This window comes from Zonotrichia leucophrys, chromosome 5, assembly GCF_028769735.1.
Source record: "Zonotrichia leucophrys gambelii isolate GWCS_2022_RI chromosome 5, RI_Zleu_2.0, whole genome shotgun sequence".
Taxonomy (NCBI): domain Eukaryota; kingdom Metazoa; phylum Chordata; class Aves; order Passeriformes; family Passerellidae; genus Zonotrichia; species Zonotrichia leucophrys.
Genome location: NC_088175.1, coordinates 61,510,367 through 61,530,517, shown reverse-complemented (window position 1 = coordinate 61,530,517; position 20,151 = coordinate 61,510,367). Strand labels below are relative to the sequence as shown.

The 20,151-nt window shown below is 55.2% G+C and overlaps 1 protein-coding gene across 1 annotated transcript; it reads left to right on the top strand.

Moving 5' to 3' along the window:
* The first annotated feature begins 3,638 nt into the window (after positions 1 to 3,638).
* On the top strand, positions 3,639 to 19,884 carry MIS18BP1 (MIS18 binding protein 1). The gene is made up of 16 exons (XM_064716004.1): positions 3,639 to 3,893; positions 5,169 to 5,291; positions 5,607 to 6,100; positions 6,821 to 6,897; positions 7,436 to 7,566; positions 10,785 to 10,875; positions 11,089 to 11,261; positions 11,925 to 12,088; positions 12,514 to 12,619; positions 13,290 to 14,121; positions 14,857 to 15,026; positions 16,618 to 16,766; positions 17,253 to 17,401; positions 18,610 to 18,694; positions 19,245 to 19,287; positions 19,390 to 19,884. Exons 1-16 carry the CDS (start codon positions 3,776 to 3,778, stop codon positions 19,485 to 19,487), a joined length of 3,003 nt encoding a protein of 1,000 aa, XP_064572074.1. The 5' UTR covers positions 3,639 to 3,775; the 3' UTR covers positions 19,488 to 19,884.
* Positions 19,885 to 20,151: the final 267 nt, after the last annotated feature.

Genomic DNA, 20,151 nt, shown 5'->3' with positions numbered 1-20,151 from the left:
GTTTCAAAAACAAGTGATTGGCATTTTTCACTCCTCACAAAGGGAACCCCAGCCCGGGCACATCTGCTCATAATAATTCTTCTTTTTTTAATTAATTATTTTTCTGCTATCCCTAAAGCACAACCTCCTTTCCCATTCTCTCCTTCCACCCCCTGAGCTGCTGGCTGAGAACATAAATAATCCTAACCCAGAGCAGGAAAAGAAGAAATAAGAATAAAACACTGTAAGCACAGTGTGGGGTGTTCTGTCAGCCTGAGATACAATGAAATCCAGCAGGAAAAGGTTTCCTCAGGTTTAATGAAGATTATTCTGTATTTCTGCATTTTAAAGTCACTAATAAACCTAACCTATATATGTATAAATGTATGAAATAGAAGTATTTTCTTCCAGCTGCCCCAAACAAAAGAAACATTTTGGGTATTGCTTCCAGACATGCAATGAATTGATTTAAGATCCCCAAATGCTGAATATACATTATTCTTACAACTCTATATTTAATATATATAATTTACAGGATTGATTAATTGACAAGACTTGTCAAAGGAACATGCCAAAAAAAAAAGGGGAAAACCTTAAATATTTCCAAGAAAAAACACATAAAAACAGCATGCAAGGGGGGTTGGGGGTTTTTGCCCATTTTACCCCACCCCACAGATCTCACTGAGGTGGCTGGGCTGTACAATGCACACCACAGACTTTGGGGTTGAATTTCTGCACCTCCACTGGGAACTAAAGAGCAGAAGTCTGGAAGGGGGGCTTGGAAAACTCCTTACAATGCAATCATCCTCCTTGCCCCATGATTAATTCTTTTTTTTATTTTTCCATGAAGGTTTTGATTGGCATCAGCCACCTTCCCAAAGGGAAACCAGCAGGACTCACTCCCGGTTTTAGGCCCTTTCTGGGAACTGCTGTGATCCACATGGATAAATCCCAGGAAAATTCACTTTTCTCCTTTTAAACCCACAGCAGGAGCAGCTGATGAGGCTGAGAAGTCACTCAGAGGCCTTGAGCTGAATTTGCATTCATTGTCTCCAGGGGCACCTGCTCTGCCCCAGAACCACCCACACTCAAAAATCAAATTAACTCTTGTATCCCCAACAGCTTTTCCTGCTTAGTCTGGATCAGTCTTTCTTCTCTGAATAACGGGCCTGATTCTCTTCCTTTGTGGAACAAACAGCAAGCTTAAAAATTATTCAAGAAATGCCATTTATGGAAAAAAAAAATAGAGTATTTCTGCCAGAGGGGAAATTTAGATGGGATGTTGGGAATTGGGAATTCCTGGCTGGGCTGGAATTGCCAGAGCAGCTGTGGCTGCCCCTGGATCCCTGGCAGTGCCCAAGGCCAGGCTGGACATTGGGGACAGTGGGAGGGGTCCCTGCCATGGCAGGGGTGGCACTGGGGGGGATTTAAGGTCCCTTCCAAGCCCAGCAAATCTGGGATTCCACTGGGGAAGCTCCACTGGCATCAGGTAACACAAACAAGAGGGGACCTGCTCAGCCACGCTGACCAAGCTTAGGAATTCCAACCAAACTTGCAGGAATTTCACACCTGCCCAAATCACGCCCACGGATCTCACACAGCCATTTGTTCCTGGAAAGAAGGAATTTCTCCTCACTTGAGTTCCTGTGGATTCTTTTGTTCCTGAAAGGAAGCACAATAATGGCTTCTGCAAGTAGCTGGGGCAAAACAAATTTTCTTTGCTTTGATCGTTTAGGAAAAAGCTGAGTAGATAAGGAGATAAGAAACTATGGGAGCACTGAGATATCATTAAATATAAGGAGTAAATTAGGGATTGAATGGTGTTTTTTAGGCTTTTTAAGGACAAATGAAGCCATGCCACCTGTATGAAGTCTGCATCAGAGACCACAGGCATTTCACTGATGTAACACCTAAACACAGCTTGTTATCCCCGCTGTAACTTTTCCATGGTCTCCTTCCCTATCCCACCCACAGATCTGCCAGCCCCATTCTTCCCTGGGAGGCTCCAGCAGGAAGCCAAGGCCAATGACAAATGGCAGGAGAGGAAATCAGAGATCCCTTCTGTGTTTCCATGAAGGGATCCTTATGAAATAGGCGGCACTCAGCTGCCTCTGATCCCAGCACTGCATCCCTGGGGGCTCATTCTCCTCAGCTCCCTGCCTGCTTTATTAACTGACCTGCTAATTAGCACACGCACCTCCTGTAATGAACCCCCAGCCTTTCATTACTGTAACAAGCTGCACAGTAGCAAACAGGACCCCAGAATGACACCTTGTTTTTAACACAGCTGTTTATTATTAACCGGCACACACTGAAGCAATTTCTTACCCAGAGCTGAGTTTCTCCCCCACCTGCTGGGACTAATTTAGGATCAGACACACCTGATCCCATTGCGGCTGCTTGTTAGCAGGGAGAACCAGGTGCTGGGTGCACCTGGGATTATGATTTATCCTCTATTTTTTATGCATTATTCAAGTAACTTCCTCTGTAGTCCACTTGAACTACGAACCCCTAATACAGAACCTTCCAGCCGGGACACACCAGAGCCTGCCAGACCTCCAGCGCGCTAGTTAAATCTACTATTTATCAATCAATAGCGTGCACTGATGGGTTTTTTTGACAACCCTGAACGTTCACTGGGGCCCAGACGACGCTCCGGCCCCTCGCACCTCCCGTTGTTCACCCTGGAGCCCGCCCGGCCGCGCTCGGGGCTGAGGCAGCCGGGCTGTGCCTCTGCCCGACCCCGTCCTATCCCTCCTGCGGCTCGGCCGGCTCCCGCACGTCGAAAAGACTCCAGCGAACACAAAGCACACCCGACCCCGCTCCGGGAGCTTTTTGTGAGTCGCTGCCTCGCCTCGGCCCCGCCTCAGCCCCGCCCCGGGCCCGCCTCAGCCCGCCCCGGGCCCGCCTCAGCCCCGCCTCGGCCCGCCCCGGGCCCCGCCTCAGCCCGCCCCGGGCCCCGCCTCAGCCCGCCCCGGGCCCCGCCTCAGCCCCGCCCCGGCCTCGCTCCGCGTCAGCGCTAACGGCCGCGGAGCCCGCCCACGGGCGGACCGAACCACCGTGCGGAAGAGAGGGGAGCTCAGGCACAGCCCGGGCCTGCTGCCGCCTGCCTCAACGCCGTCCGGCAGTGGCTTTATTTCCTAGCACCCCCCGCACCCGCGCGAGATGGTCTCGGCCCGCGGTTGCGCTCCGTTCCACCAATCGGCGGGCGCGGCGGCTGCGCTCGAATCTGCGCGCGGGGCGCCGTGAGGGGAGCGGGGCCGGCCCGGGAGCGCCGCTGGAGTGGCGAGGCCGATCCGCAGCCATGAGGGAACTGCGATCCACCCGGCAGCGCCGCGGGCGAGTCTGCGACATCGTCGCCACCCCCAGCCGCCCCTCCGCCTGGGGAGAGCCGCCGCTCCGCTCGGTGTCCCTCAACAGCATCCCCGCCGGGACGCTCACCCCGCTGAAGCAGCTCCTGCCAGGCCAGGCCAGCGGCACGGCCGCGGACAGCCGCGCGTCGGGCCCGCAGATCGCGGGAACTGAGCGCCGGCCCGGCCCCGAGTGCCGGCCCGGCCCCGGCCCCGGCCCCGAGTGCCGGCCCGGCCCCGGCCCCGAGTGCCGGCCCGGCCCCGGCCCCGAGTGCCGGCCCGGCCCCGGCCCCGAGTGCCGGCCCGGCCCCGAGTGCCGGCCCGGCCCCGGCCCCGAGTGCCGGCCTGGCCCCGAGTGCCGGCCCGGCCGCGGCCCCGAGCGGCCCCCGAAGCGCCGCGCTCCGGAGCCGCCCGGGCAGGAGTCGCCGGCCAAGATCTTCCAGCGGATGAAGGCGCGGGCGGAGCAGCGGCGCAGGATCGCCCGCGATGTGATCCTGAGCCCCGCGGCCCCGCAGCACTGGCCCGACACGGCCCGGGGGGCGGGCAGCGCTCAGCCGGGACCAGGTGAGTTCCACGAGCCCTCGGTGACTCCGTGAGAACGGTGTGTTTGCCTTCAGAACGCCTGGAATAAAAAGCATAAAGGTGTAAACCTGAGTTTAGTTCCTAGAACTTGCAGGCATCTTGCGCTGCAGGAAGTGGCATCCCTGATTTTCACATTCCCCTAAACCTTTTAATTCTTTGCACCAGTCCGCAGTCCCAAATGGCAGGAATTATTAATAGTTTTCCCAGACGGTTTTTATTATTTTGGAGCACACTAGAGTCATCTCTTGAAAGGAAAGAGCTCTCAGTGCTGCTGCCCATTGCCTTAATCCTTTTGTCCTTGGAACGCCCATGGAGAGACAAAGCCTTGACACCAACACCCATCACACCCGAGCCTGGGCACACGTGGGAAGCAATCATTGTTCCACAGCTTCTCCAGGAGAGCTGTCTCAGGTGTGAACGTTTTCCCTCTGTGTCCCATTCATGGCTCTTTCAGGATCTGGGAAAAGCAGCCAGAGCCCCTTGTGGGTGTAAAAACCACTGGTGGGTGTAAAAAACACTGGCACCAGCGCTGGTTGCACCCCAGGTGCTGAGATTAAAAGAAGTTGGGTGGTGAGGGTTTTTTAGTGCTGAAATGTGTCTGTAGCAGTGCTGAGGTCTCTTCCCTGCTCTGTATCATAGAGGATTCCCTCCCTTTTGGTTTCCTCCTCCTCCTCTCCCTCACTCTGGCACTAATTGTTCCCTCTGCTGTGTTCATGAGTGGGCTTGGCCCGTGCAACACCTTCAAAACCACCTTGTAACTAAAAGAATCAAAACAAATTGCTGTAACTGTTCCTGACAGTTTGTGCAGGGAAGGGAAGGGTTTGAAATCCCACTGGGGCATTCTCCCGGGCTCCTCCTGCTGGCTTTTGTCTTTAATATGTTTATCCCTGCCATGTGAGATCCAGGGCAGCCTCAGCAGGTTTGCAGCTGGCACCAAGCTGGCTGTGACCCTTTGTTACAATGAGGGTGGGCAGGCCCTGGCACAGCTGTGGCTGCCCCTGGATCCCTGGCAGTGCCCAAGGCCAGGCTGGACATTGGGGCACCCTGGGACACTGGGAGGTGTCCCTGCCATGGCAGGGGTGGCATGGGATGGGATGGATTCCCATCCAAACCTTTCTGGGATTCTGTGGGGTTTTTTTTTAATAAACAGCATATTAAAAAATCATATTTCTCCCCCCCCCCCCACCCCCATGAAAATGTTTTTCTTCCCCAAACGGAAAGAGGGGTTTGGGGTTTGTTTGTCTGGTTATTTTCCAGAGCCAGTTTTGCCTCAGACTCCCAGGATGGAGCCCCTGGAAGTGCCCCCAGCAGAGCCTCCCGTGCTGGAAACCCCCCAGAAGTTCTTCCTGCGGGTCAAGTGGCAGCAGCAGCAGCACCAAGGTACTGCACAAACCCCTCCAGACAGAGAACCTTGGCATTGCTGGGCCTGGGAAACCTCTGAGGCCATCCAGTCCCCCCAGCACTGTCCCCTGTCCCCAAGTGCCACATCCACAGGGCTTTGAATCCCTCCTGGCATGGGTCCCCCCACCCCCTGGGCAGCCTGTTCCCCTAATTTCATTGTTATTCCTTTATCTAAGCATGTTCCCATGCTCAAATAGCCCTAATTTCTTTGTTATTCCTTTATCTAAGCATGCCCTCATGCTTAAATAGCCCTAATTTCTTTGGTTTTCCTTTTTTTTCCCTTTAAATGGGCAGCTACACCACCTTCAACCCAAAGGCAGCAGAATGTTCCTCCTTGCAGAGGTGCAGAGGATGCCTCAGTGCAGGCAGGGAATGGGCCTGCAGGGGAGCTGGACTCTGATAAGGATGATGTGGATGTTTTCCTGGTGGAATCTGTCGAGGTGGATGCTGATGGAGAAATGCCTCAAAGGACAGTGGCTTCTCCTCTGCAAGTGAAATCCCCGCCTTGGGAAAATGGGGATCAGGCAAAAGGAAGGTGGAGAAATGCAGAAGCAAAATGTACAGAGCTTCATGAGGACAGGAGAGAGCTGCAGCCCAGCAGAAAACCAGCTGCTCCAGCAGTGGAAAAGGCACCAGAGACCAATCCTGCAAACCCCTCGCAGCCCGTCTGTAGCATCTTGCTCTCCTCTCCAGTCCACATTCCAAGGAAGCAGAAGTGGGCAGAAGACCCCAAGGTCCCTTTGGATAAAGCTCCTGCTGACCAACCTGCTGGCAAAGCACACAAAGAGGTGGGAGAAAATAATCCTTGAGGGCAAATGAGCAATTCCTCAATAACACCAAAAGTTCTTTTTCTTGTCACAAGCCAGGAATACTGAAAGGAGGGTAAACTGTTACTCCTTTAGATTCTGGCAGTATATTTCCCCATGCAAAGGGTTCCTTTTTTCCATACTCCAAGATGACAGGTGTTCAGGGCTTGGGGTTTGTTGTGTAAAAGAAGCACTTTTGGCTTAGTGTGTACAAGCCATGGTGTGGCCATGGGCCCTGCCAGCTGCTGGCTGCCTGCTCAGCTCCAGGGAGGAGAGGCCTCTCCCAGCTGGGCATGAATCCATCCAGAATGTGCCAGGAAAGCTTGGCTTTCCTGTGGATCACCCAGGCTCCTGTTCAGTTTAACTGGAGCAAATCCTTTCCTAGGAGAGCAGTGTGCAGCCTGCAGATCCTTCCCTCTCTGAGGACATCCTGGCAAAGTCCTTGGGGTTCCCTGGGGAAATCTGGGATTGCAGGGGACTTGTTCTGTTCTCCCTCACCATGGCCAAGAGTGTTTGATGTTTTTCCTGAATTAAACCAAATCACCTTCAGGATTGAGCTGAGGATCAGGTATCCTCTAATATTCCAGATTTGTAGTTTAGGAGATGTTGAAAGAGTTATTTTTGTTATTGGATCTGATCACTGAGGAGTGCTGGCTAATAAATACTTCTAAATTATTTATGTTCTTTTTTTTTCTGGGAAAGAAAAACATCTGCCTGAGCAGCTGGAGGATTAAAGTGCTGGCTGGAAACACGGCAATCTGTGTGGAAGGGAAAAGGAAGTAAGAACCAGTTTTTTATTTTACTGTAAAGTAAACCATGGACACCAAACATGAGGTAATGGTGCAGAGCTTAGACTGCTTTATCAAGGAAGACACAATTCCTTTGTGTGGGCAGGAGAGGGAGAGCACCCAGAACTGCTGGGGAGCTCATTCCAGAGTCCTGTGCTGAGATAATCAGAAAGGTTCAGAGAAATCAATCAAATATCAAATAGCTCTGGACAGTTTGGGTTGGGAGGGACCTCAAAGCCCAAACTGTCCAGAGCTATTTGGGACACCTCCCACTGTCCAGGCTGCTCCAAGCCCCACCCAGGCTGGGCTGCTGTCCCACGAGTGACACCTGCAGCAGTGACACGTTCACTTTGTCCCCTGCCCCAGGCCAGAGCTGTGTCAGTTCCAGGCTGAGAGAGGAAACCTGAGCCCAGAGCACATCCTGCAGCACCTGAATCCCTCAGAAAACAGGGATGCCCACCCCTCCATGGAGTGCCAGCATTCCAGCCTGGAATCCTTGCTGGCAGTGATGTGTGTTGTCTCTTGGCAGGGACATGAGGCAGCAGCTGTGGCACAGCAGCGCCGTCACGGAGCGCGTCACTCACAACCAGGTGCAGACCTGCTCGGGAGCCGTGTACCTGCTGCAGGGCAGGATTGACTCTGCTGCCATGAGGAGGGAAGGTGAGCTGCTGCTTCTGAATGCCTTACAAATTATAAACTGCTTCAGCTTGGTTTGGAGCATGTGGGTTTGTAAGGAAACGGGGTTTTCGTGCAGTGCAAATACAGGATTTGTGCTCTGTGTGCTCCTCTGGCACACTGGCTGGGAATGAGCTGCTTGGCTGTGACTGTTCAGAGGGGTCCCAGGATGAGGGAAGAGACAAGGACCTGACTCCATGTTTCAGAAGGCTGATTTATTATTTTATGATATACATTACATTAAAACTATACTAAAAAAATGGAAGAAAGGGTTTCATCAGAAGGCTGGCTAAGGATAGAAAAAGAAGGAATGATCACAAAGGTTTGTGGCTCAGCTCTCTGTCCGAGCCAGCTGACTGTGATTGGCCATTAATTAGAAACAGCCACATGAGACCAATCCCAGATGCACCTGTTGCATCCCACGGCAGCAAAAAACCATTGTTTGCATTTTATTCCTGAGGCCTTTCAGCTTCTCAGGAGGAAAAATCCTAAGGAAAGGGTTTTCCATAAAAGATGTCTGTGACACTTGTGAGTGCTCTTAGGCAGCTCTGAGGACACAGAGGTACCCTGTGGCATGGGTGGAATGAATAGTTGGAGTCAGGGGATATCCTGAGCTGGAAGGGACCCCCAGGATCATCATCCCAAGCCCCTGGCCCTGCCCAGACCCCCAACAACCCCACCCTGGGCATCCCTGGCAGCGCTGTCCAACCCCCCTGGAGCTCTGGCAGCCTCAGGCTGTGCCCATTCCCTGGGCAGTGCCAGCACCCTCTGGGGAAGAAGAGCCTTTCCTGATCTCCACCCACTTCCAGCCCCAGCCATTCCCTCAGCATTACTGCTCCTAACACAGGTGTGCCCCAGGTGTGTTGCACCATTTTTTACCCAGCACACCTTCACTGTTGGCTCTGTCAGGCCCAAGGAAGTGTCTGTGACTTCAGTGTTTCCTTCTCACTTGCAGCACTGGGGTCCCTGCTGATAAATACCTGCTCTGGCTGCTCTCTGACTTGAAGATTTTATTACTTTCTTTGCTAAGAACTTATATTTATTTCTATTTTAATATTCTGAGAAGGAAAAGTAGCAGCATAAGGCTTGTGAGCAGAGTGGCTCTAGGGCTGCAGAGGTCTCCTAGGGCTGAGTGACTGACTGGAGTGTGCTGGGTGGGATTGTGTGGGTCAGTTCCTCTGCTCTTTGGGTTTAACAGGCTCTGGGCTCCTTGTGTGCCCTGAGGGGTGCCAGCCCTGCTCTCTGGGCTCCTTGTGTGCCCTGAGGGGTGCCAGCCCTGCTCTTGGGCTCCTTGTGTGCCCTGAGGGGTGCCAGCCCTGCTCTTGGGTCTCCATGTGTCCCCTGAGGGGTGCCAGCCCTGCTCTCTGGGCTCCTTGTGTGCCCTGAGGGGTGCCAGCCCTGCTCTCTGGGCTCCTTGTGTGCCCTGAGGGGTGCCAGCCCTGCTCTTGGGGTCTCCATGTGTGCCCTGAGGGGTGCCAGCCCTGCTCTCTGAGCTCCTTGTGTGCCCTGAGGGGTGCCAGCCCTGCTCTTGGGCTCCTTGTGTGCCCTGAGGGGTGCCAGCCCTGCTCTCTGGGCTCCTTGTGTCCCCTGAGGGTGCCAGCCCTGCTCTTGGGGTCTCATTGTGTGCCCTGAGGGGTGCCAGCCCTGCTCTTGAGCTCCTTGTGTGCCCTGAGGGGTGCCAGCCCTGCTCTCTGGGCTCCTTGTGTGCCCTGAGGGGTGCCAGCCCTGCTCTTGGGGTCTCCATGTGTCCCTGAGGGGTGCCAGCCCTGCTCTTGGGTCTCCTTGTGTGCCCTGAGGGGTGCCAGCCCTGCTCTTGGGCTCCTTGTGTGCCCTGAGGGGTGCCAGCCCTGCTCTTGGGACTCCTTGTGTGCCCTGAGTGGTGCCAGCCCTGCTCTCTGGTCTCCTTGTGTCCCCTGAGGGGTGCCAGCCCTGCTCTCTGGGCTCCTTGTGTGCCCTGAGGGGTGCCAGCCCTGCTCTCTGGGCTCCTTGTGTGCCCTGAGGGGTGCCAGCCCTGCTCTCTGGGCTCCTTGTGTGCCCTGAGGGGTGCCAGCCCTGCTCTCTGGGCTCCTTGTGTGCCCTGAGGGGTGCCAGCCCTGCTCTTGGGGTCTCCTTGTGTGCCCTGAGGGGTGCCAGCCCTGCTCTTGGGGTCTCCTTGTGTGCCCTGAGGGGTGCCAGCCCTGCTCTCTGGGCTCCTTGTGTGCCCTGAGGGGTGCCAGCCCTGCTCTCTGGGCTCCTTGTGTGCCCTGAGGGGTGCCAGCCCTGCTCTTGGGGTCTCCTTGTGTGCCCTGAGGGGTGCCAGCCCTGCTCTCTGGGCTCCTTGTGTCCTCTGAGGGGTGCCAGCCCTGCTCTTGGGGTCTCCATGTGTGCCCTGAGGGGTGCCAGCCCTGCTCTCTGGGTTCCTTGTGTCCCCTGAGGGGTGCCAGCCCTGCTCTCTGGGCTCCTTGTGTGCCCTGAGGGGTGCCAGCCCTGCTCTTGGGGTCTCCATGTGTGCCCTGAGGGGTGCCAGCCCTGCTCTCTGGGCTCCTTGTGTGCCCTGAGGGGTGCCAGCCCTGCTCTTGGGGTCTCCTTGTGTGCCCTGAGGGGTGCCAGCCCTGCTCTCTGGGCTCCTTGTGTCCCCTGAGGGTGCCAGCCCTGCTCTTGGGGTCTCCTTGTGTGCCCTGAGGGGTGCCAACCCTGCTCTCTGGGCTCCTTGTGTGCCCTGAGGGGTGCCAGCCCTGCTCTCTGGGCTCCTTGTGTCCCTGAGGGGTGCCAGCCCTGCTCTCTGGGCTCCTTGTGTGCCCTGAGGGGTGCCAGCCCTGCTCTCTGGGCTCCTTGTGTGCCCTGAGGGGTGCCAGCCCTGCTCTCTGGGCTCCTTGTGTCCCCTGAGGGGTGCCAGCCCTGCTCTCTGGGCTCCTTGTGTGCCCTGAGGGGTGCCAGCCCTGCTCTCTGGGCTCCTTGTGTGCCCTGAGGGGTGCCAGCCCTGCTCTTGGGGTCTCCTTGTGTCCCCTGAGGGGTGCCAGCCCTGCTCTTGGGGTCTCCTTGTGTGCCCTGAGGGGTGCCAGCCCTGCTCTCTGGGCTCCTTGTGTGCCCTGAGGGGTGCCAGCCCTGCTCTTGGGGTCTCCTTGTGTGCCCTGAGGGGTGCCAGCCCTGCTCTCTGGGCTCCTTGTGTGCCCTGAGGGGTGCCAGCCCTGCTGAGCTGCTTTCCTGTCCCTGTGCTCCCCCAGGGTTCCATTACCGCTTCATCAAGAAATTCACGTTTGGCTTCTCCAGAAGGTGGAAGGAGTACGTGGAGGAGTTGCTGGAGGAAAGGAGGAGGTAAGTTCTTTGGAGATTCTCTATCCCTGCAGTGTTCTAAGTGTTCATTGAGACTTTTTTGAGGGTGTTACACCAGAGGGGTGTGAAGTGTTTTAGATGTGGGCATGAAACCATTGTGCTGTGCTGGCCCACCAGGGCTTCAATCTTCCCTGGTTATTAACAAACAGCTCCCTCAGTGGCTGTTATTTCTTGTCTCAAACTCCAAACCCTCAGGAAAGAACAAGCTCAAGAGAGTGGTGGGGAGGAGAATGAGGAGAATGAGGAGAATGACTCTGTGGAGGGAACTGATGTGTTGGAACCTGCAGGAGGCTCAGTGAGCAAAGCCAGGAAACCTGCACTGAGGAACGCCACCTATGAGGTATCACCAGAGAACCATGAGAACATCTGTGAGTATTTACCAATCCTTTCCTTTGGAAAAGACGCCTGGGGGTGGCTGGAGTGGGCTGTGGGAAGGTTCCTTGTGCTGCCTGTGTTTGCAGGAATCGGCTGTAGAGCTGTAAAAGCCCCCTGGCTTGGCTCAGCCTTCGAGTGCAGTCCCTGCCTTGCCACAGGCACTGACAGCTCTGGGCTTTGACTCAGATTTAACTTTTAACTTTTTCTGGGCTCTTTGTCCAATGGGCCTTTCCCTAACCCCACTGTGCTGTTTGTTACTGCTGCAATCAGGTTTTCTTGCCAGCACTGCAAAAGCTTTTATGCTTTTCTCTCATCACTCCCATTCATTTTTCACCCTCATTTGTCTCAGCGAGCAGCTGCTCCATGTAACAACTTTGCTTTATCATTTTCCCTCCTCAAACAACTTTCACAGCATTTATAACCTTCTAAACAAAGTAAAAGTGAAAAGTTCACCACAGTAAAGTTTATAATTTGGGAAGCTTCTTACTTCAGTCCTGTCATTTCTATCACAATGCTTTGAAAAGAACAACTTTGGGTACATTTTACATTTCCCTTGTAGTCCAGTTTAAACACAACATTGTTCCTCTGCTAAACTGAATTTTCCATGCAATATTTGAGAATAAACTCTTCTTTCCTTGGGCATTTTTCCCTTGCAGTGGTGACACCAAGTCCCAGCTCCAGGAATGGCTCCAGCACGGTGTACACCCGCAGCGGGCGCCTCGTCAAACCCCCCCTGAGCTACTGGTGTGGCCAGAGGGAGTTTGTGGATCAGGGGCTCAATGTCACCATACAAAATGGATGGGTGGATTATCTGAACCTGGTAAGAGCCTCTTAAGTGTGACTGAAATAGAATTATTAAATTTGGCCAGGTGGGGAACAGAACAGGGGCAGCTCTTAGACACCCCTGAAGGGAAAGGAAATCTTGGAAACGTGATCAAAATATTAGAAAACACACCAAAAAATAGTCTTATGTCCATATTATGAGGTAATTGTGGTCTGTAGATCTGACAAAATGGGGAATTCTTTCTGGGGAAAAAACTGGGGGTGTTTTGAAAGGTGATTGTATCAGACAGGAATTTGGTGAGGTCCCAGCTCAAATCCTGGGGTCAGTTCTGGGCCTTTCACTGCAAGAGAGACTCTGAGGGTTTGGAGCATTTCCAGGGAAGGGAACAGAGCTGGGAAAGGGGCTCAGCCTGGAGAAAAGGAGATGAAATTAATTTTAGAGTCAATTGTTTTATTTTGAAGATCCCTAGTAGTGAAAAACCCAAAAGAAAGACCAGGTTCATCTCCAAGAATAAACAAAAGGAAGACATGAAGACAACAAAGGAAATGCCAAAAAGCCAAAGTAAAGGTAAAAACTATTTTTTTTTTCTATTTTCAAGTTATTGATGGAATCAGTGGACTTGTGAGTGGATGCTGGAGAAGTAGGGTTGGGTCTGTTAATGCAAAGAAATTATTCAAATATTTTAATGATCAACTGCTTTTTCTCTGAAGAATCAGCAGAGTAGCATTCATGTGGAGTTTCACAGCTCCAAACAAGAACTATGTGTGTAAATCACTTTGTTAATTACATAATGGGGACATAGAAATGGAAATTGAAATGAAGGGATTTGGACTTTTTGGAGTTCACCAATCCAGTGACCTGGAGGCCTGGCTTTGCTTTTTAACGTGGATGGAAAACAATGAAAATGTTGGCAAAAAAATCTATTAACAGAGTTTTTAATAAAAAATTGGTTTTAGTAGAATCTGGGTGGTGATAGAAGCCTGAGAAGAATGTGAATATAAAGCAGAAGTTTCTCTCTTAAGCAGCTGCAATGTTTCCTGCAGAAAAGCTCTCTGGAGCAGAGCAGAGCTTTGGGGATGTGCCTGCTCAGTCAGTAGAGTTTCGGAGAGCCCTTGAGAGCAGCTCTGAGTTTGTAGTTTGGCAGGTAAAGCTCTGGAGGGGGTGCAGGTGCCTGTGCTGCCAGCACGGCAGGAGCCGCCCTGCACCCTGACGGCTCCGCCTCCTCCCTCTGTTGCAGGGAAAAGCAGCGAGAGAGGAGGAGCCGCTCCCCGAGGGGAGCCCAGGCCTGGCAGCAGCAGGAAGGGCAGGCAGGTCCCGTCGGATGAGGAGGAGAATGATCCTGGAATGAGGGGCACAGAACCCAAACCAGCCCAGCTCCCTGCCAGGGGCGCTTCCTCAAAGGCCAAGGAGCTGAACAAGCACGGCAGCAGAGCCCCGGGGGCAGCAGGGAGAGCAGCAGCATCTGCAGGGCTGAGCATGTACGAGCAGGGCTACAGGAACTCCCTCAGGTCAGCCAAGGACAGGATTCTCCTCACCCAGCAGCCCTCAGAGGATGAGGAGGAGCAGTCCAGTGAGGACACCCCACTGCTGATCAGGAGGAAGAAGAAGGCTATATTGAAACCAAAAGAGTCTCGAGAGCGGAATCCTTGCTCTGGCTCCAGAGGTTCCAGGGATGATGCAAGCAAGGCCTGTGGCCAAAGGACAGCAAAGCCCTCCCGGCATGTGCTGGTGAGGCTGAGTGGGCCCTGGTCCAGTGAGGAGTCTGAGCCCCCTTCTGAAGGGAGAGCATCCTCTGAGTCCAGTGCTTCCCTCCTGCCTGCCCGGGCCACGAGGGCACGGGGCAGTGCCAGCCCTGCCAGGCACCGGCTCCGTTCCGACACCGAGCCCGAGGAGATGCCCGGCGAGGGCACCAACGCCACAGCACCCCCTGTGAAAACAAACCATGGAGGCCCCAACACTGCCAGGCCTGCAGCAGCAAAACCCAGAGACACGAGGGGGCAGAAACCTCTGGAACTCTTTGCAAGGCCAGGTGATGACTGGTCTGAGAAGGAATTACAGAAGCTTCACAAGTAAGGGCTCATTCTGTGCTCAGAGGAAAAGTTTCCCTTAGGCATCAGCAGGGGTTGGATGGTCTGGATTGGGGGGTTGTGTTCTAATTTCCTATTAGAAATATTTCCATTCAGTTCCCTTTTTTTTATTCCCTAATAATAATTAGAATTATTATTCCCTATTACTTTTCTTCACAAGTGAAACATCAGTATAATATGGTGAGGGCCACAGGTGAGAGGAGCAGGTTCCCTCCCCAAACTGCAGTAACAGGTTAAACATGATGTGGTTTGTGAGCAGGTTAACTGCAAGGGTGTTCAATTAATCAATTAATCCATCATCCAATTACTTAAACCACTGGGCAATATTTCATAGACACAGTGTAAAATGGCCAGGTTTGGGTTTAGCTCTTTTAGATGAGCAGTAGCTCAGGTCTGAGGGGACCTGCACAAGTGAGCAGGAAATTTATCTTGTGACACATCTGTCAGTTAAGGGTGTTTAAATAAATTTGCCTGTTCTGAATAAAAGACAGCACAGGATCACAGAATGGTTTGGGTTGGAGGGACCTCAAACCCCACCCAGTGCCACCCCTGCCATGGCAGGGACACCCCCACTGTCCCAGGGTGCCCCAATGTCCAACCTGGCCTTGGGCACTGCCAGGGATCCAGGGGGGGCAACAAGAGGCCAGGCCAGTTTGCCTCAGTGCAGTTCCCAGAGCTGTGCCCCACAGGTGACACCGTGTCCCTGCTGTCCCCCAGGGCCATCGCGGCGTTCCCCAAGCACAGGAGCGGCTTCTGGCAGGAGGTGGCCATGGCCGTGGGCTCCCGCTCGGCCCAGGAGTGCCAGGGCAAGTTCCTGGAGGAGCAGCAGGGCAGAGCCAACAAACAGCAGCCCAGGAAAACCACAGCGGGAAAAGCTGAGAGCAAAGGTACCAGCACCTTCTGTCTGGGGCTTGGGTGGGGGGTAAATGATTCTCATTCAGACACTGAGGGCTGGAGCATGCCCAGGGAAGGGAGCAGAGCTGGGCAGGGGCTGCAGAATCCCTGAGGGGGGAGCCTGAGAGAAGGGGCAGCCAGTCTGGTGCAGGGGAAATCCCTGAGGGAGCTGGAAGGCTGCAGAATCCCTGAGGAGCCGGCAGGGTGCAGATCCCTGAGGAGCGGGCAGGGCCTGCAGAATCCCTGAGGGAGCTGGGCAGGGGCTGCAGAATCCCTGAGGAGCCGGGCAGGGGCTGCAGAATCCCTGAGGAGCCGGGCAGGGGCTGCAGAATCCCTGAGGAGCGGGCAGGGCGCAATCCCTGAGGGCTGGGAGGGCTGCAGAATCCCTGAGGAGCCGGGCAGGGGCTGCAGAATCCCTGAGGGAGCCGGGCAGGGGCTGCAGAATCCCTGAGGAGCCGGGCAGGGCTGCAGAATCCGAGGCCGGGCAGGGCTGCAGAATCCCTGAGGAGCCGGGCAGGGCTCACCTGGAGCAAAGAGGCCAGGGGCCCTTGTGGCTCTGCACAGCTCCTGCCAGGAGGGCACAGCCGGGGGGGTCGGGCTCTGCTCCAGGGAACAGGGACAGGAGCAGAGGGAACGGCCTCAGGCTGGGCCGGGGCAGCTCAGGGTGGGCACAGCAGGAATTTCCCCACGGAAAGGGGGCTCAGGCCTTGGCACTGCCCAGGGAGGGTTGCAGTGCCCGTCTCTGGGGGGATTTCAAAGCCCTGTGCATGTGGCACTTGGGGCCATGGGGCAGTGCTGAGGAAGGGTTGGACTGGATGGGCTGGGAGGGCTTTTCCAGCGTCACCAATTCTGCTCCCATGGGATAAATCCACAGGAGCACATCAGGATGTGGCAGTGAGCCAGGTCACCTTTTGCTGTGGAGGTTGGAGAATGTCATGAATGACTGAGGTGACAAGAAGAGAAAGGAAAGAACCTTCCTCTTGTAGAGTTTTCCAGTTGTTGGCATGAGGGGAAGACTCTCTGGCCTTCACCCCTCAGGGGAAAGAGCTCTTGCCATCCTGAGAGGCTCCTGGAGGCCCAGCAGGTCACGAGCTCCTTGCAGAGCTCTGTCCTGGTGGGGTTTGGGTCCCTGGATGCCCAAGGCCAGTCTGGTCCCATTGTCTGGAGTTTGCCATCCCCACACTGCAGCTTCACTTGGGGCTGGCTTGGGTGAAGGTTTGCCATGGACACAGGGTGAGCTGAGCATTCCTGAGCCCGCCTTCAGTGCAGTGTCCCTGAGCAGCAGAGCTCTGAGCCTCGCTGGCACGGGGACCCTGCTGTGGGTTTGCTCTCTGCAAGGCACACGTGAGCTCACTTCTGTCACAGTCACAATGAACCCTGTGTGTGACCCTGGGGGGCTCTGCAGTGACCCTCCCCTGGAGACGGAGTGGGGAAACTGCTTTGGAAAGCAGAAACTGTGTGAGAACTCAAAGGCATCCTAAAGAAGCTGTAAGAGATTTCACCTGAGGATGGACTGGGCTGTGGCACTGCCTGTGGCAGTGAATTTTAACCCCATGGCTGCTGTCTGAGACAATTCCTGGTCAGATCCTGCAGATAAGAAGGAGCCAGTGATCACTGCCAAGGTGGGCACCCTCAAACGGAAGCAGCAGATGAGGGAGTTCCTGGAGCACCTGCCCAAGGACAACCACGACGACGTCTTCTGTGCAACTCCCTTCCAGAAGAGGAGGGTCCAGGTAAGCCTGGGACAGCAGCTCCTGTGGGACTGCTCTCCTGCTGGGTGTGCCAGGGGGCTGCTCCTGTTCCACCAGTACAGTCCTGGGGGCCGGTGGGAAGGGGCTTCTTGCCTTCACGTGCTGTAGCAGCCCTTGGCTGGTGGCAGTGAGAAGGTTGGACAGGCTGGGAGGAGCCTCTGCATGGTGACAGCACCACCTGAGCAATCGTCCTTCTGAGCAGTCCTGGGACTGTAACCAGAAATGACTTTTTGAGGGTGTGGCAGCACCACAAGCCCTGGGCCAAGTGCTGGGCAGGATCTGGAGGGGCACTCAGACCAAGGGGGAGGTGCAGGGTCGTGTCCCGTTCTGGGCACGGGGCTGGGGCTGTGCCTCAGCAGGGACAGGGGACTCAGATCCAGGGCAGGAGGGAATGGAGGGAGCGCTGAGAGGGGGGAAAGGCACTCCAGGCTCAGGTGAGTGACTGACAGCTCTGGGGCGGCCCCACAGCTGCCAGCACTGCGAGGGAGCCACGACGGGGACGCCGAGGATTTCACCCTCTCGGAGCTCCCGCTCAGCCCCTCCTCAGGCCTCTTTCCCCCTGTGAGAACCCCACAGTGTGAGCACATCAGCCCGGGAATGCTGGTCCCCATCAACAGGTAGGAGCTCTTCCAGCAGCTCTCTGTGAGCCTTGGCATTGCCCAGGATCCCTTTTTGTCTCTGAGAAAGGTGGCTTTGGAGCTGGGACAGCAGCTCGCTTCCACCTCTCCTGCAGCCTTGCTTAGCCTGGGAAAAGCTGTTCCCTGCAGCCTGTGTGCTGCTGGAGCTGCTCAGCTCCCAGCCCCGGGAATGGCCCTGGATTGGCCTTCAGCCTCAGCAGAGCCTTCAGTCCTGCCCTGTTCAGCCAGGGCTTCAGGCTCTGCTCTGACAACCAGAACATCTGGGAGCCTGGAGCCACTGGGGTTGTGTCACACGGGCTGGGCCTGGGAAGGGGATGGGGCTGGGTGTGATCCCTGCACTGGGATGGGGATGGGGCTCAGTGTGATCCCTGCACTGGGAAGGGGATGAGGCTCAGTGGGATCCCTGCACTGGATGGGGCTCATGTGATCCTGCACTGGATGGGGATGGGCTGGTGTGACCCTGCACTGGGATGGGGATGGGCTCAGTGGGATCCCTGCACTGGGATGGGGCATGGGATCCCTGCACTGAGGATGGGGCTCAGTGGACACTCCTGATCCCTGCACTGGGATGGGGATGGGGCTCAGTGTGATCCCTGCACTGGGATGGGGATGGGGCTCAGTGTGATCCCTGCACTGGGATGGGGCTCAGTGTGATCCCTGCACTGGGATGGGGATGGGGCCCAGTGTGATCCCTGCACTGGGAAGGGGATGAGGCTCAGTGGGATCCATGCACTGGGATGGGGATGGGGCTCAGTGTGATCCCTGCACTGGGATGGGGCTCAGTGTGATCCCTGCACTAGGATGAGGCTCAGTGTGATCCCTGCACTGGGATGGGGCTGGGTGTGATCCCTGCACTGGGAAGGGGATGGGGCTGGGTGGGATCCCTGCACTGGGATGGGGATGAGGCTCAGTGGGATCCCTGCACTGGGATGGGGCTCAGTGTGATCCCTGCACTGGGATGAGGCTCAGTGGGATCCCTGCACTGGGATGGGGATGAGGCTCAGTGGGATCCCTGCACTGGGATGGGGCTCAGTGTGATCCCTGCACTGGGATGAGGCTCAGTGGGATCCCTGCACTGGATGTGCAGCCCGTGGCCCAGCCCTGCTCGTTCCCTGGGGCTCTGGGGCTCCCTGGCTGCCTGCAGAGGGTTCCAGGGCAGGCTCCCAGCCCTGCTCCCTTGTGCCCAGGAGTGACTACGACCGGCACGTGTTCCACCTGCAGAAGAACACCCGGGGCAGCAGAGGCACCTGGGACAAGGTCAAGAAGAAGCCGGTAATGCTGCTTTCCTTGGCTCTGCCACTGCCACCTGAGCCAGGCACAGCTTGGCCACAGGAGACACAATCCTGGGATCACAGCCCCCTGTGTGCTCTGCATGGAAAATGGGAACCTCCCTGGGTTTGGTATCTGCTGCTGTGGAGAGAAGTTCCTTTGTGAGGAGGGAGCTCTTCATTGTCAGGATTAAGTCCATTGCTTTTAGTCAGGATTTGGAATTGCTTTGGAATTCTGTGGTCTTTAGGTTCTTGGTCAATTCCTCTGAACAGTGGGAAAAGGAACAATAGCCATAGGATATCCTGAGGTACAATAAGGGCCCCACAAGGATCACCCAGTGACCATAAGTCAGCCTTGTATCCCTGAATTTAGGTAGCAGTTCTTCCACTCTCCCAGCCTCTGCAGCTCCTTTGGCTTTTCCATAAAACCCGCTGGTCCTGGGAGCAGCTTGTGCCTGTGGTTCAGGGAAAGTTGTGGCATTCTGGGCAATGGGGACCCTGAGCTGGCGCCAGCCCTGGCTGAGCCGCTTCCCTTCCTTCCCTCCCTCCCTCAGGCCCGAGCTGTGCACGAGACACCGGCGTCCCGCAGGACCCAGAGTGAGTATTGCACTGCCAGCTCCTTCCCTTCCTTCTCCATCACCGTCAGCTGTGTCCCATTTCCCTTGGGACACCCCCTGACAATCCCTGTTTTCATTGCAGGAGTGACCCCGGCCCCCGTGGTGGGGAAGCTCTTCACAGCTGAGCCGCCAAACTCGTCCTGCTCCAGTGAGGAGCAGGATTCCTACTTTTCCATGTGATGGGCTCTGTGGATGACTTGTTCAGCACCTCCTGCTTTTCTATCTGGTGGACTCTGTGGATGTTTTCTTCAGCACCTCCTGCTTTTCCATCTGATGGGCTTCACGGATGTCTTGTTCAGCACCTGCTGTTCAGAGCACGGGGGTTCTGCTGCTGGAATGATTTCACTTTGGAAAAGCTGTCCTGCTATGGTTTTATGTGTTTTAACTCCATTCCCACCCTGCTGCCAATGTTTGGCTTTTCCATGTGTGCAAAGTGGCATTTCCTTGTCCAGGCTTCTCCTGGGAAGGAGAAATGTACATAGATACCAATGACTGCCAAGTTTTGATTCTTTTTAAGCTAAAATATCTTCTGGGATAGGTCTGTATAATAAATTTAGCAGCACTCCAGAAGGAACTGAAATTGCTTTTTAATTTACTCTAGGGACAGCTTGAATTTTTACATTTCCTTAATGTAAGATAGGGAAGCTTTTTTTACTCAGAGATTACTCATCGTTGTTGTGGGGCAGCAGAATCCAGGAGCTGTCCAGGAATGGTGCCTGCAAGGCTTCATCCTCTTGGTTTGGAATCACAGAATGCTTTGGGTGGGAACCTTTAAACCCCCCCCAGTGCCACCCCTGCCATGGCAGGGACCCCTCCCACTGTCCCAGGGTGCCCCAGTGTCCAG

Bases quoted from the DNA above. Each gene is read 5' to 3' on its own strand.
- MIS18BP1 (XM_064716004.1), top strand. From the start codon at position 3,776: ATGAAGGCGCGGGCGGAGCAGCGGCGCAGGATCGCCCGCGATGTGATC. The intron at 11,262-11,924 runs GTGAGTATTTAC...TTTCCCTTGCAG, and splicing joins AGAGAACCATGAGAACATCT to TGGTGACACCAAGTCCCAGC. The intron at 12,089-12,513 runs GTAAGAGCCTCT...TTTATTTTGAAG, and splicing joins GGGTGGATTATCTGAACCTG to ATCCCTAGTAGTGAAAAACC.